Source organism: Petaurus breviceps, unplaced genomic scaffold (genome assembly GCF_028583685.1).
Source record: "Petaurus breviceps papuanus isolate PSGF00001 unplaced genomic scaffold, PetGlider_PUasm1.0 216, whole genome shotgun sequence".
NCBI lineage: Eukaryota > Metazoa > Chordata > Mammalia > Diprotodontia > Petauridae > Petaurus > Petaurus breviceps.
In genome coordinates this window covers 963,892-978,413 of record NW_027185867.1, presented here as the reverse complement: position 1 = coordinate 978,413, position 14,522 = coordinate 963,892, and the positions used below count along the sequence as shown (strand labels likewise).

The window sequence follows — 14,522 nt, the reverse complement described above, 5'->3', positions numbered from 1 at the left end:
AAAGAGTCAGACACAACTAAAAGAACTGAATAATAATTGGAATTGTAACTAAAACACTACAAAACTGTGAATAAATAGCCTTTCATCCAGCATACAAACCACTACTAGGTCTATATACCAAAGAGATCAAAGAAAAAGGAAAAAGGCCCATATGTACAAAAATATTTATAGCAGCTATTTTTTTTAAGCAATTGGGGTTAAGTAACTTGCTCAAGGTTACACAGCCAGTTATTTCTGGGTGTGGTGCTAAGTATCTGAGCCTAGATTCAATACCCCAGGTCATCCCAACACTGGGGCCAGTGCTCTTACTCGCTGAGCCATCTGACCGCCCCTATAGCAGCTATTTTTGTGGTGCCAAAAAACTGGAAACTGAGGGGATGCCCATTGATTGGGGAATGGCTAAACAAGTTGTGATACATGAATGTGATGAAATACTATTGTGTTTTAAGAAATGATGAAGGGGGTAGTTTCAGAAAAACCTGGGAGGATCTATATGAACTATTGTAGAATGAGGTGAGTAGGACCATGGGTGTACACAATAATATCCATAGTATAAAAATAATAAATTGTGAAAGACTTAGCAACTCTGATCAACTCATTGAACCACCATAATTCCAAAGGACTCACAAAGAAACATACTATCCACCTCCAGATAAGGAACTGATGGACTTGGGGAGGTTAGGTAGCACAGTGAATAGAGTACTGGCCCTAGAGTCAGGAGGACCTGAGTTCAAATACTGCCTCAGACACTTAACACAAAAAAAACTAGCCGTGTGACCTTGGGCAAGTCACTTAACCCCAATTGCCCTACCTTCCCCTCTCCAAAAAGAAAAAAAAAGAACTGATGGACTCAGGGTATGGATTGAACTATATTTTCCCTCTTTTTTCTTGTTCTTTTTTTTACATGACTAATACAAAAATATTTTGCATGACTTCATATGTATAATGGATATTATAATTCTTGCCTTCTCAATAGGTAAGGGAGGGGGTTGGAAGAGGAGATAATTTGGAACTGAATTTTCCCACAACCCCTCCAAAATATAAATTTTTCCTTTTCTGTCATATTAGCCAATCTGATAGGTGTGAAGTGGTACCTCAGAGTTATTTTAATTTGCATTTCTCAAATCAAAGGTGATTTAGAGCATTTTTCATGACTATAGATAGCTTTGATTTCTTCTTCTGAAAACTGCCTGTTTTCAAAGGATATGTCCTTTTATCATTTGTCAGTTGGTAAATGACTTGTATTTTTATAAATTTGACCCAGTTCTCTGTATGTCTGAGAAATGAGGCCTTTATCAGAGAAATGCTATAAAAAAAATTTTCAGTTATGATTACTGTATATTTCCTTCCATCCTATTATTCCTGTTCATCCTTTCTCTCTCCTTCCACCCTGTCCCTCCATGACAATGTTTTGCTTTTGACCAATGCCTCCACCAATCCACCCTCTCTTCAGTAATTCCTCTCCCCTCCTACTTCCTTGTAGAGTGAGAGATTTCTATACCCAACTGAGTGCCTATATTATCAGGTTCAAGGATTGTATGCAATCCCTCCCTATCTTGCTTTCCATTATAAAAACCCTTTCTCACCTCTTTTATGTGAGATAATTTACCCCTTCTACCTCTCCCTTCCCCCCTCTCTCAGTAAAACCCTCTTTCTTACTCCTTAATTTTATTTTTCTAGATATCATTCCATCATAGTCAACTCAAATCCATGCCTTTTGTCTATGTATACTCCTAACTGCCCAAATAGTGATAAAGTTCTTAGTATTTCCATGTATCATTTTCCCATATAGGAATGTAAAAAGTTTAACTTTATTGAATTCCTTATGATTTCTCCTTCCTGTTTGCCTTTTTAAGCTTTTCTTGAGTCTTGTAATTCAAAGTTAAATTTTCTATTCAGCTCTGGTCTTTTCATCACGAATGCTTGAAAGTCCTCTATTTCACTGAATATCCATTTCCCCTCAAAGGATTATACTCAGTTTTGTTGAGTAGGTGATTCTTGGTTCTAATGCTAGCTTCTTTGCCCTCTGGAATATCATATTCTAAGCCCTCTGACCCTTTAATATAAAAGCTGCTAAATTTTGTGTTATCCTGACTGTGGTTCCATGATATTTGAACTGGTTCTTTCTGACTGCTTGCAATATTTTGTCCTTGTCCTAGAAGCTTTGGAATTTGGCCATAATATTCCTGGGAGTTTTCATTTGGGGATCTCTTTCAGGAGGTGATCATGGATACTTTCTATCTCTATTTTACCCTTTGGTTCTAGAGTATCAGGGAAGTTTTCCTCAATAATTTCTTGAAAGATGATTTTTTTTTGCTCTTTTTTTGATCATGGCTTTAAGGTAGTATAATAATTCTTAAATTCTCTCTCCTTGATCTGTTTTCCAGGTCAGTTGTTTTTTTCAATGAAATATTTCACATTTTCTTCTATTTTTTTAATCTTCTGATTTTATTTTTTCTTGATGTATCATAGAGTAATTAGCTTCTACTGCCCGATTCTAATTTTTAGGGACTTATTTTCTTTATAAGATTTATACCTCCTCTTCCACTTGGCCAATTCTGTATTTTAAGGCACTCTTTTCATTGGTGGATTTTTGTGCCTTTTTTATCTTTTTGGCCTGGTCTGATTTTAAGGTGTTATTCTCTTCAGTATTTTTTTTTTTTAAGCAATCGGGGTTAAGTAACTTGCTCAAGGTTACACGGCCAGTTATTTCTGGGTGTGGTGCTGAGTGTCTGAGCCCGGGATTCAATCCCCAGGTCGTCCCAACACTGGAGCTGGTACTCTTACTCGCTGAGCCACATGGCCGCCCCTAAGCAATTGGGGTTAAGTAACTTGCTCAAGGTTACACGGCCAGGTGTTTCTGGGTGGGTGCTAAGTGTCTGAGCCCGGGATTCGATCTCCAGGTCTTCTCAATACTGGAGCCGGTGCTCTTACTTGCTGTGCTACCTGGCCGCCCCTCTTCAGTATTTTTTTGTGCCCCTTTACCAACCTGTTAACTTATTTTTCATTATTTTCTTGCATCACTCCCATTTCTTTTCCTGATTTTCCTCTATCTTTCTTATTTGATTTTTAAAATTCTTTTTAAGCTTTTTTTCAGGAGTTCTTTTTGTATCTGAGACCAAATCATATTTTTTTCTTTGTGGCTTTGAATACTGGAGTTTTGACTTTGTTGTCTTCTTCTGAGTTTGTGTTTTGAGCTTCCCTGTCATCATCATACCTTTCTTTTTTCAGATTATTTTGTTGTTGTTTGCTAATTTTTCTGACCAATTTCTTAACTTTTAACTTCATGTTAAAGTTGGAGTCTGCTCTTGGGGTGGAGGTGGCATTGTCCCAAGCTTCAGGTTTTTCATGTTATTGTTTTCAGAGTTAGTTCTGGGAGTCTGTAAGTTTTCAGTTTTTCCAAGGTGGTATGATCTAAGGAGAAGTGTTAACAGTTCTCCTGGCCTATGCTCTGGTCCATGAGGAGACAGCATAAGAAAATTAAAAGAACATCAAACACTTTACCTATCAGACTTATGGATAGGAGAAGAATTTATGAATAAAAGAGAAATGGAGAGCATTGTAAGATATAAAATGGATAATTTTTATTACATTGAATTAAAAAGGGTTTGATCAAATAAAACCAATGCAGCCAAGGTTAGAAGGAAAGTAAAAAATTGGGGGGAAATTTTATAGACAGTTTCTTAGGAAAAAGTCCCATATCTCAAATATATAGAGAACTTTGTCAAATTTAGGAGACTATGATTCATTCTCCAATTCATAAATTGTCAAAGGATATGAATAGGCAGTTTTTTTAATGAAGAAATCAAATTATATATAATCATATCTATTATTTTCCCCATCTATCATTTAACCTCATTTAATAAGTATGAGATGATATCTCAAAGGTGTCTTAATTTGCATTTCTGTGATCAATAATGATGTAGAGAATTTTTTCATATGACTATATATAGTTTGATTTCTTCATTGAAAAGCTGCTTGTTCATATTCTTTGACCATTTATGTATTGGGGAATGATTCATATTCTCATAAATTTGACAAGGTTTTTTATATATTTGAGATACAAGACCTTTATCTGAGAAACTGTCTATAAAATTTCCCCCTTCCAATTTTCTGTTTTCCTTCCAATCTTGGCTACATTGATTTTATCTATACAAAAACTTTTTTTTTTAAATATCAGATGGTAGCCTTCTCTAGTGTAGGGCAGGGAAAGAGGGAAGGGGACAATTTGGAATTTAAAATGTAACCAAAAAATTTAAATTAAAAATAAATTTGAATCTATTCCTTATATATCTTGGATATAAGACCTTTTCCAGACAAATTTGCTGCATTACATTCATGTAGTATATTTTTCCTACTACAAAAAGAAATTAAGATTAAAATTAGTTATGTTTATGCTATATTGTTATGAAAAAGATAATAATTTTAGAATCAACATGGGTATGTTAATTGTCACTGATCTCAACCAATAGGGCCTTGCAGATTGTACGGGGACCAAGCAACCAATCTGAGGTGTAATCATTCTTGCTTTAACCTGCTTGGATCTGGATCACTGTCTGGGGTGGAGGTCCTGGGGTGCATGACAAGTGTGCCAGAGAGTGTGGAGGCTTCAGAGAGGGCAGCCAACTAATAGCTCCAGTAGCTGCTAAAACCACAGTGATTGGAACAAAGCTCCCCACTCTGGTAGCAGAGTTCTACTGTGGCAAAAAGTTCAAAAGTCAAGTAATTGAGTGGCAACATGAGCAAGCAAAGGAAGCAAAGCAAGCACAGGAATGTGACTTTACACTCCTATTTTGAGGATAAAAAGGATCAAAGCATGGAACAGGAGGAAGACAGCAAAGTCAGAACTCCTGCACCAAAAGCTTCCAAAAAAAGAATAAGCTGCTTACAAGCCATAGAGGAGCTTAAGAAGGATTTTGAAAACCAAATAAGAATAGTGGGGGAAAAATTGGGAAGAGAAATGAGAATGGTGGAAGAAAAATATGAAATGAGAGTCAACAACCTGACTGAAGAAAATAACACCTTAAAAAATAGACTTACTCAAATGGAAAAAGAGGCTCAAAAAGCCAATGAGAAAAGAATGCCTTAAAAAGTCGAATTTGCCAGATGGAAAAAGAATCTCAAAAGCTGGGGTGGCCAGGTGGCGCAATGTGTAAGAGCGCCGGCCCTGGAGTCGGGAGACTCGGGATTGGTTCCAGCCTCAGATACTTAGCACCCACACAAAATAACTGGCCATGTAACCTTGAGCAAGTTACTTAACCCCAATAGCTATAAAAAAAAATCTCAAAAGCTCGAGTTGGAATATCTATTATCAGTGAGAACTTGAGCAGGAGACATCTTATACAAAGGATAAGTGTAACCAGAAGTGATTCTGTGATCCCTGGGTTACCCCAAAGGGTTTACTTAGTCCTCTAGTTCATCCTTTACTTCTTGATTAGCCAAAACCAAATTATGTACCAGGCAGGCAATGTGCTAAGTCCTGGGAATACACATGCAAGCAAAAAGAAGGACAGTTCCTGCCCTCAAGGGGCTTATACTCTAATTGGAGAAGACAACACATAAAAGTAAACTTAAAAAGTAGGGAGGCATTGCCCTTTTTCGCACATCACCCTATGACACTTTTTTATGCTTTTGTGTGTGTGTATGAAAATGAAGGTACCTGTCCAGAGTCCTGGTAGAAAAATTGGAATGCAATTGAGTAAGAAATAAAGACATAATTGGACTAGATACTTTTCTTAAATGGAAGTTCTGGGAGGAGTCATCCAATCAGAGGAAGTAGCCACAGAGGAAGAGAGTACTTCAAAGGCATGAATTATAGGGCTAGAGTAGCCTTTGAGGATGAGAGAATGAAGAGGTTTCTGGGACCTGGTATTGAAATCTAGAGTATGCTGCTGACATGGCTGTCCTGGCTAATCTCCTAAAATAGAGGTTCTGGATGAAGCGATCTGGAGAGGCTCTAGTGGCAGAGGGTGCTTACAAAATGTAATAAACAATCAGCCTATATGTTTGCTTCCCTTTAGTTTAGGAGAAAATATTCATCATTTATTCTTTATTATTATTGTTGAACCTAGCTTTATGTGGCTATAAAATGGTCTAACCCAAAAGCTTACCATAGAGGTCAGGCTAACCTCAGAGGCCCTCTAGGGAAGCCAGATAGTTGTAAATGCTTAGGTAGTACCAGTGTTGTTTTGGATCCATCCAAAGCTTGTATTTTGGGTTCTTCAAGTTACATTGACTTACCTGCTGATAAACATCTCAGACTGACATTCTCTTGGAGACTACCTACTGCCTATGGGAGGCCATTACACCCTTTGTCTGAACTCTATATAATGTAACCTCACAAAGACTCTTGGAGGGAGCCATGTCTTTCTGGTTCTCTCCCTACATAAAGACCTAATAAATGTCTTTCCAAAACTATTTCAGATTTGGGGGTTTATTCTTTCAAACAACAGGTCTTATGGTGAGAAAAATCTGATGGGATAATACTAAAACCAAACTAACTTCTATCTAAAGATGACAAAATTTAAACTAAAGGCTAGTAAATTAAAGTTTACAAGGTCATAAACTTAGGTGTTGAAAGGCACCTCAGAGGGAATGGAGTCCCAACTCACCCATCTTACTAATGTAGAAAATGAATCACAGTGAAGTAAAGTGATTTGTCCATGGTCATATAGAAATATATTAGGTGGTATTTGAAAACTATTTTTCCTAACTACAAGTTCAGCGTCCTACCCACTATACCACATTCTAAAAGGAAAAGTCACATTCTAAACAAAAATAATTTTGAAAATTAATGTGACATTTAAAATAAAACAAACCCATAATGGGAACTGTATGCATGTGTATGAGTGTGTGAGTGTGTGTGATATAAATGCTTGTTTTCTTCCATTTCTTCTCCTTCTCCTTCTCACAGACAAGTCACTTACCCTTTTAGTGCCAACTAAGTTGTTGATCTGCAGTGATAGAAAAATGGGAGTCCCCAAAAGCAATAATAAAATTTTTAAAAATAACAACAGCCCATTCAAAGCCCATCTCATTTGATATGTTAGAAGGAGGGGAGGGAGAGAGAAAGGAAGGGGCAACTGGAAAGTGTCATAGAGTGATGTACAGTGGGTACTCTTCATACATTAAAATTGCTAAAATAGTTTTGAAGGTTTGTCAGGAACCCTGAAATATTGGACATTTGGGTTGTGGAAACATAACTATTTGAGTTAGCACCCCAACTATTGTAATAAACCTGCTTAGGCAACAGTAATGCCAAGCAAAGGCAACTTCCCAAGGTTCAAAATACTGGCATAGGTGCTCTCCATTTTATTCAGTGACAAATTAAGAACAGAGAGAATCAACATATAGAATAATTCAAAATACAGCATTTACAAAGTGTGATTTAATAATCTCCAAGTACTACCTGATTTAATTAAGTACTACCCCACCCCTGGATATTAGATTCATTTAATCAATCACAAAGTCCCTCTTCTAAATACTACTCCACCCCTAGGCTATACATTCATTTAGTCCATCACAAAGCCCCTCTTCTCAAATGGAGATTAGTTTCCAATCATAAGCAAAGTACATTCATTTGTTCAATCACAGAGAACAAAAAGGTCAAAAGTTCCCCACCCTTGGATCACAATTGAATCTACCCCAGAGTTACAACAAGCTTAAGCACAGCATTTAATAGCCAAAGGGAGGTCTTTTCTTCATCTTGACATGAGGCAAGTTCTCAGCAATCTTTGTTCCTGGGGAGACAAAGCTTAGCAAGGCCACAAGATTACATTGCCAGTCTCTTCATTAATTCATTCTGAAGTCCTAGGACCCCTGAAAACATTAGCAAAACCCTCTTCCAGGATTTCTGTAAACATACAACAAGAAAATCCTTCTTCAGGGCTTCCGAACCAACAGCAAGGTTCCAAGAATTCTGCAACAACAGCACTGTCCTTCACCAGTGGACAAATCTGGCAAAACAACATCAAAACAGACAAAGTACCAGCATAACAGCCATGTCTCCTCAGTCCTTGGCAGCTCTGGGTGGCAGGTCTCAAAAGTCCTGGGCAATTCAAAGTGGCCTTCAGCAATCCTCTCAGTCTCTCTCTGCCTCCAAGATGCTGCTTCCAAAAAGTTCTTCTGCCTCTCTCTTTTCTTGTGTCTCTAAATTTATGTCATCAGCTCCTCCCAGTTCAGCACTCTTTTCACATCAACAAGTCCATCCCACAAGTGGGATTCACAAGCTCTGGGTTTTAAGACAATCAAACCAAAAACCAAGCCAATACAGGGGGATCTTTAAATTACATTACTATTACAGCAACTCTAAGAAGTAGACAAGGCTAATATATATTCATATAATTATTAGCTTGACAGAGTTAGATGAACAAACTAGCAAATTGTGTAACCATATTGTGGTACCAAAAATAGTATAACTGGGAAATTGCACTATCTATCTTTTTCCAATTAAGTGTGTTTGTGTGTGTATGTGTGTGTTTGAACTTAGTAATTAGGTGCTCTGGAGCTGATAACTTCCTTGGTACTGTGGGGATGTCAAGCAACACCTATGAAGAGTCAATGACTGAAATGACCTTTTAAAAAGGAAGTTACAATCCCTCCTCCCACCCAAGCTCTCTTCCTTCAACCTTCCAAGTGACTCTGAGACTTCCCATAAGGGATGTTGTGGGGTGGGGTAGAAGATGGGGAAGGGGAGTTGGTCCTTCTCCACCCTGGCAATGAGTTGTCTTCTTCCGAAGAACAGATAGAACAGAGACACTGGACTTTGTGAACTTAAACCTGGGCCTCTTTTGTTCTGTGTTTCTTTACCTGACTCTAGGTTCTCAAACATCTATCTTAAGTTGGAAATGTCTAGGCTTGGAGTCAACCTTATTAGTTCAAGAGATTCAGAGTCATTGCTGACTGAACTTTCTTTTCTTTTTTTAAGAAAAATATTATTTGTTTATTCGTTTATATTTAGTTTTCAACATTCATTTTTGTAAGACTTGACTTCTAAATTTTCCCCCTCCACTCCACTCCCCTCATCTCTAAAACGGTATGCAATCTGATATTATAGGCTATACATGTACAATCATATTAAATATATTTCCACATTAGTCATGTTGTGAACAAAGAATCAGAACAAAAGGGGAAAACCACGAGAAAGAAAAAAAGAGAGAGAAAATATTGACTGCACTAACAACTATTTGTGGACACTTGAAGAATATGACCAGAAGCTAGATTATGAGCCCAGTCTCTGCCTGGGATTCTCAAGGTAGCTACGTGGTATACTAAACAAAACACTGGATCTGGAGTCAGAAAGAAATGAGTTCATATCTGGCCAGAGACATTTATTAGCTGTGTGATCCAAGACAAAAATGCCCCAGCTTCCTCATCTGTAAAATAGGAATAATAAGAGTTGTTGTGAGAATGAAATGAGATACAATCTGAAAGCACTTTATAAAGGTCTCTATCAAGAATGGGGAAGCCTTGAGTCCACATGTGGCCCTAGAGGTCCTCAAGTGCAACCTTTTGATGAATCCAAGTTTTACAGAACAAATACCTTTATTGAGGGGATTTGTTCTGTGAAGTCTGGATTGAGTCAAAGTGCTAAACTTGGGGCGGCCAGGTAGCAAAGCGAGTAAGAGCACCGGCCCCAGAGTCAGGATGAACTGGGATCGAATCCGGGCTCAGACACTTAGTATCCACCCAGAAACACCTGGCCATATAACCTTGAGCAAGTTACTTAACCCCAATTGCTTTAAACAACAACAACAACAACAACATGCTGAACTTGAGGGCCTAGAGGGCCACATGTGGCCTTGAGGCCACAAGTTCTCCACTCCTGCTCTATAAAAATTCTATTGTTATTATTATTATTTAGCTACTGTGAGAGGAGCAGTACAAAACTGAAGAGGAAAAGGGCATGGGACTTCTACCCCCTTTGGTTCCAACAAGAGATATCAATTGTTAAAGAAAAAGGCAAGATAACCTGGAACAAACTAAAAATACCAGTATCCAAAAGTATGCTTTAATCTTCATTCTGAGTCCTTTAGTTCTTTATCTGGTGGTGGATAGCATTATTTCATCATGAGTCCTCTGAAACTGTGGTTGATTTCATTGTTTAGATTTCATTGATTAGAGGTCCTAAATTTTGAAAGTTGTCTTTACAGTATTGTTATTATTAGATAAATTGTTCCCCTAGTTTTGCTCACTACAATTTTGTATCAATGAAATCAAGCCTTCCTAGTTTTTTCTAAAACCATCCCCTTTATCATTTCTTATGACACAACAGCATTCCAAAACATATGTTGACCATTACTTATTCAGCCATTTACCCAATTGATGGGCATCGCCTTAGTTTTCAATTTTTTGCCAACATGAAAAGAATAACTATAAATATTTTTGTGACTATGGATCCTTTTCCTCTTTTGATCTTTTTGAGGATTTAGAGCTAGTAGTAGTATTTATAGATCAAAGGGTATATATAATTTTAATATTTCTTTGGGGTATAATTCCAAATAGCTTTGCAGAATGGCTGGTCCAGTTCATAGCTCCACCAACAGTGCATTAATGAACCTGTTTTTCCACAGCCCCAGCAGCATTTGTCATTTTCCTTTTCTGTCTTCAGAGCCAATCTGATGAATGTGAGGCAGTACCTCAGGTCTTTTAAATTTCACTTCTCTAATTTTTAGTGATTAAGAACATTTTCTTCATAGAGCTATCATTGATAGCCTAGATTTCTTCCTCTGAAAACTGACTATTCATATCCTTTGACCATTTGTCAACTGAGAATTGGTTCTTTTGTAAATTTGCATCCATTCTCAACATCTTAGAAATGAGACTTTTATCAGAGAAACTTGCTGCAAAGATATTTTTGCCCGTAACTTCTTATGTATTGATTGGTTTTGCTAGTTTTTTTCTCTTTTCTATTTCTTGAAAAATTATTTGTTGTAAATTATGGTAGTCCTTTGTTTAAAGGAATGTAGGGGGAAATCCAGGCACTATTTAAGATATGAGATAATAATTCTTTGTTACAAGGAATACTGGGGAAAATCTAGGCAATGTAAAAACAAAAGATTAATAAAAATCTATTTTAAAACAGAAGAACATGCACTTTCAGTTGAGTGATGTGGTCAAAAGTCAGACTTCAGGCAAGTAATGCAAAGTTTTTCCTGGGTATTTTTTTGCTATAAAAGGCAGGAGAGATACAGCACAAAAACCTGAGAGGATTACAAGATCAAATGAAGTTTTTCTTGTTTTTTTTTTGTTTTTTTGTTTGTTTTGAATGGGGGAAGCAGTGGATATGTTGCAGTTTGGGGTGCTGGAAACCCTAAAATGCAAGGATACAAGAGGGTCTGCTATCTCCTTCAATAATTTTTTTCCAGTTTCCAAATAGTTTATAACTTCCACTCCTGATGTTATTTAATTCTAATTTTATTCAATTGTGTTCTGAAATAGAGCATTTATAATTTCTGCCTTTTCATATTTAGGTAAAAACTGTCATTATGTGACCTACTATGTGATCAATTCCCGAGGATGTTTCATGTCTTCGTGAAAAAAATTCATGTACCCAGCTTTTCTGATTTAGTCCTATAAATTGTAGTACTTTATATCTTCTTGTATTACTGTTAATCTTATTAATAGCCAAATTGTTCACAGGCATATAAAATAAAAATAGCTTTTTAACATAATTGTTATTTTCGCCTTCATAATTATGTTAACCCTTTCAAATGTGTTCTAATTTCAACTCTCTTAAGAGATTTACTGACATTCTGGTTTTTCCTTTTAACTTGCAATTTGCATGCTATATTTTAGATCAGCTTCTTTATGTTAATCAAGCCATATGCAGGTGAGGAAAAAGGAGGAGGGTACTGTCTCTGAGAAAATTCTATACACTCCTTTTCCTCCAGGCTCTGATGATGAGGTGGCTCTTTTCTTTCTTCCAGGACAGTCCCTATAGATCCCTTGAAGTCTCTCCAGAAGATTGGCTCTTGTGCTTGTTAACTGACTGATAGGGCCAGTCCTTAAATACTGTAGTGTGCCAAGGGAAAGGGAAGAAGCCGAGGACGTGCTCAAGAGAAGAGGGGTTTGTGTTGATTTCAGAAACTCTCATCCCACAACAGTGTAATTCTCTCTTTTCAGTTTACTTTACATCCTAAAGAGAGAGAGGAAAAGGATATGTGTCTTAGGGAGAGCTGCAGAGTGTAGGTTAAACTGAGGGCACAGAGCAGAGTGAGACATTAGACTAGCCTGGACGAGCACAGAAACACGCGAAGCCTTCAGCACTAGGGAGGGTCCTTGTGCCTCAGTAGAATTAACCAACTGCTTTCATCTCCACCGCCAGGCTCCGCGCGCTAGCAGAGGCCCAGGACACTGCCAGAGGAGGGCTTAAGGACCACTCACTTTTCTCTCTCTCCACCAGGGGCCGCCAAGTCCGAGTCTACCCGCCCAGGGTAGGCCCCGCCCAGCTATGAAAGCAGGCGAATTGCAGAAAGGCTCCTTGGTCCGTCATTCAAATGTTTTCGTTGGAAACAGCTTCCCTACGGACTAGTATCCGCGTTCCTCTCCCTTCTGCAGATTGGCCTCTACAGGAAAGGATCTATCTGCTTTCTGTCTTGCAAGCTTTCCAACCACCTGCGCATGCAGAGCTCGGCTTTCTGGTCTGTCCACCTATGACAAGCACTTCCGGCCTGAAAACTGGCACTTACTTGGAGGGCTGACGTTTGGCTGAGGATGGAAGAGCTCGAAGGTTACTACTTCTCGGCAGCGCTAAGCTGCACTTTCCTGGTCTCTTGCTTCCTGTTCTCCATCATAAACCGAGCGCTCCGAGAGCCCTACATGGACGAGATTTTCCATTTGCCGCAAGCCCAGCGCTTCTGTTGGGGCTCCTTCCAGGTGAGATTCTCCCACCCGGCCCTTAGTACTAGTCTAGCGGCCCAGGAGGGCCTTCAAGGGTCTGGGGCATAGTCTTCATTTAAAGGAGAATCGGTTACGCCCCCTCTTTCCCAGAATAATCGCCCTCCAGCAAAACCTCATTCTAAGGCTTCTTGCTTTTAAGGTAAAAATTAAGTAGTAACCTTAAGGTAAAAATTAAGTGGTAACCCCCTTACGCTTTTTTCTCTTAGTGATCCGACCCACCCGCTGATTGTGGGTTGCTAAATGTTCGCTTAAGGGGCGCATATTAAGTCCAAACACTGCCTGGTATCCATGGCAATGCAAGCCAGACACCTGAACACTGTAGCGATTTGTCTCTCCACCGAATCTTGTCTAAAAATTTATTGAAAATGATGTCCACCGGTTGGATATCAATAGTTTTGTTTCTTTTTACATTTTGTCAAATAGACATAATCTCTCCCAATATCTATATAAGGAAGAAATTCTGAATCTTCTAGGGAACTTTATGTAGTCTAATAGCATGGCATACATAGGTTCACAGGTCTTGAACTGAAAGAAAAAATAGATTATTTATTTCAATTTTTTCATTTTGCCATTTAGGTAAAAGTAATAGCGAAGTACAAAATTGCATAGCTGGTTAGTTGTAGAGTCAGAATTAGAACCCAGGCTGAACTTTCCTACACTTAGATGATAACAGTAATGAAGTCAGATGAAAACTGTTATGTTTTTTATTATTGATACGTATTTTGTAGCATCATCTTTACCCTCGTCCTTCTTTCGTTTTTAAGTGGGATCCCATGATCACGACACTACCCGGGTTATACCTGGTATCTGTTGGAATTGTAAAACCTGTCACTTGGATCATTGGATGGTCTCAACATGTAGTCTGCTCCATAGGAATGCTCAGATTTGTTAATCTGCTCTTCAGTGTCGGCAACTTCTATTTGCTCTATTTACTTTTTTGCAAGTTACAACAGAGGAACAAGGTAGGTTCACTGGTTAATTCAGTAAATACATAAATACACAAACACAATTTGGTTAAGTAGTTCTCAATTATATGGAATATTTCTCTAGCACTTAGTATACATTTTTTAAAAAAATGAAGTGTTGGAGGCTAGGGGGTGTAGTGAATAGAGTACCGGCCTTGGCGTCAGGAGGACCTGAGTTCAAATCCAGCCTCAGACACTTAACACTAGTGTGTGACCTTGGGCAAGTCACTTAACCCCAATTGCCCTACCTTCCCGCTTCCAAAAAGCAAAAAAATTAAAAAATACAAAAGAAGTGTTCATTATATTATGTTATTAAATTTATAGTTGTATAGTTTAAGAACCCTTATTGGTTTTTAGAATTAAAAGTAAACAAACTAATTGATTAATGAAAGCAATTTGGCTCTGTGTTTTCAAGAAAGTCTAAGTTTCCAAAAAAACCTCCAAAACCATCACTTAGATTGTATGCTGTATTTTCAGCCAAATCCCCTGGCTAAGTTCCAATATATGCTATCTGACAACCCAGTGACTAGAAATGATTGACATGTTTTACACACTTATTCCCTTCCAAACTTTGTAAACTTTCCAAGTAGGAAAGGGTAGAGAAATTTGTTTTTTTTTTTGTATGGGAGCTTAATGACTATGCAAAGATAGCACTGG

The 14,522-nt window shown here is 38.0% G+C and overlaps 1 protein-coding gene across 8 annotated transcripts in view; it reads left to right on the top strand.

The window, feature by feature from the left end:
* Positions 1–12,484: 12,484 nt before the first annotated feature.
* Positions 12,485–14,522, top strand: part of LOC138165858 (dol-P-Glc:Glc(2)Man(9)GlcNAc(2)-PP-Dol alpha-1,2-glucosyltransferase-like) — a 37,255-nt gene continuing 35,217 nt past the window's right edge. For 4 of the 8 annotated variants that reach the window (XR_011169472.1, XR_011169473.1, XM_069094233.1 and 1 more), the window contains exons 1-2: positions 12,492–12,876; positions 13,665–13,862. Coding sequence is in view for 6 of the 8 variants with exons in the window: in XM_069094233.1 (XP_068950334.1) it covers positions 12,715–12,876; positions 13,665–13,862 (360 nt within the window). In the remaining 2 variants the exon portion in view is untranslated. Of the gene's footprint in view, positions 12,877–13,664; positions 13,863–14,522 lie in introns of all 8 variants that reach the window. The other 4 variants (XM_069094230.1, XM_069094231.1, XM_069094228.1 and 1 more) reach the window with 4 other exon arrangements.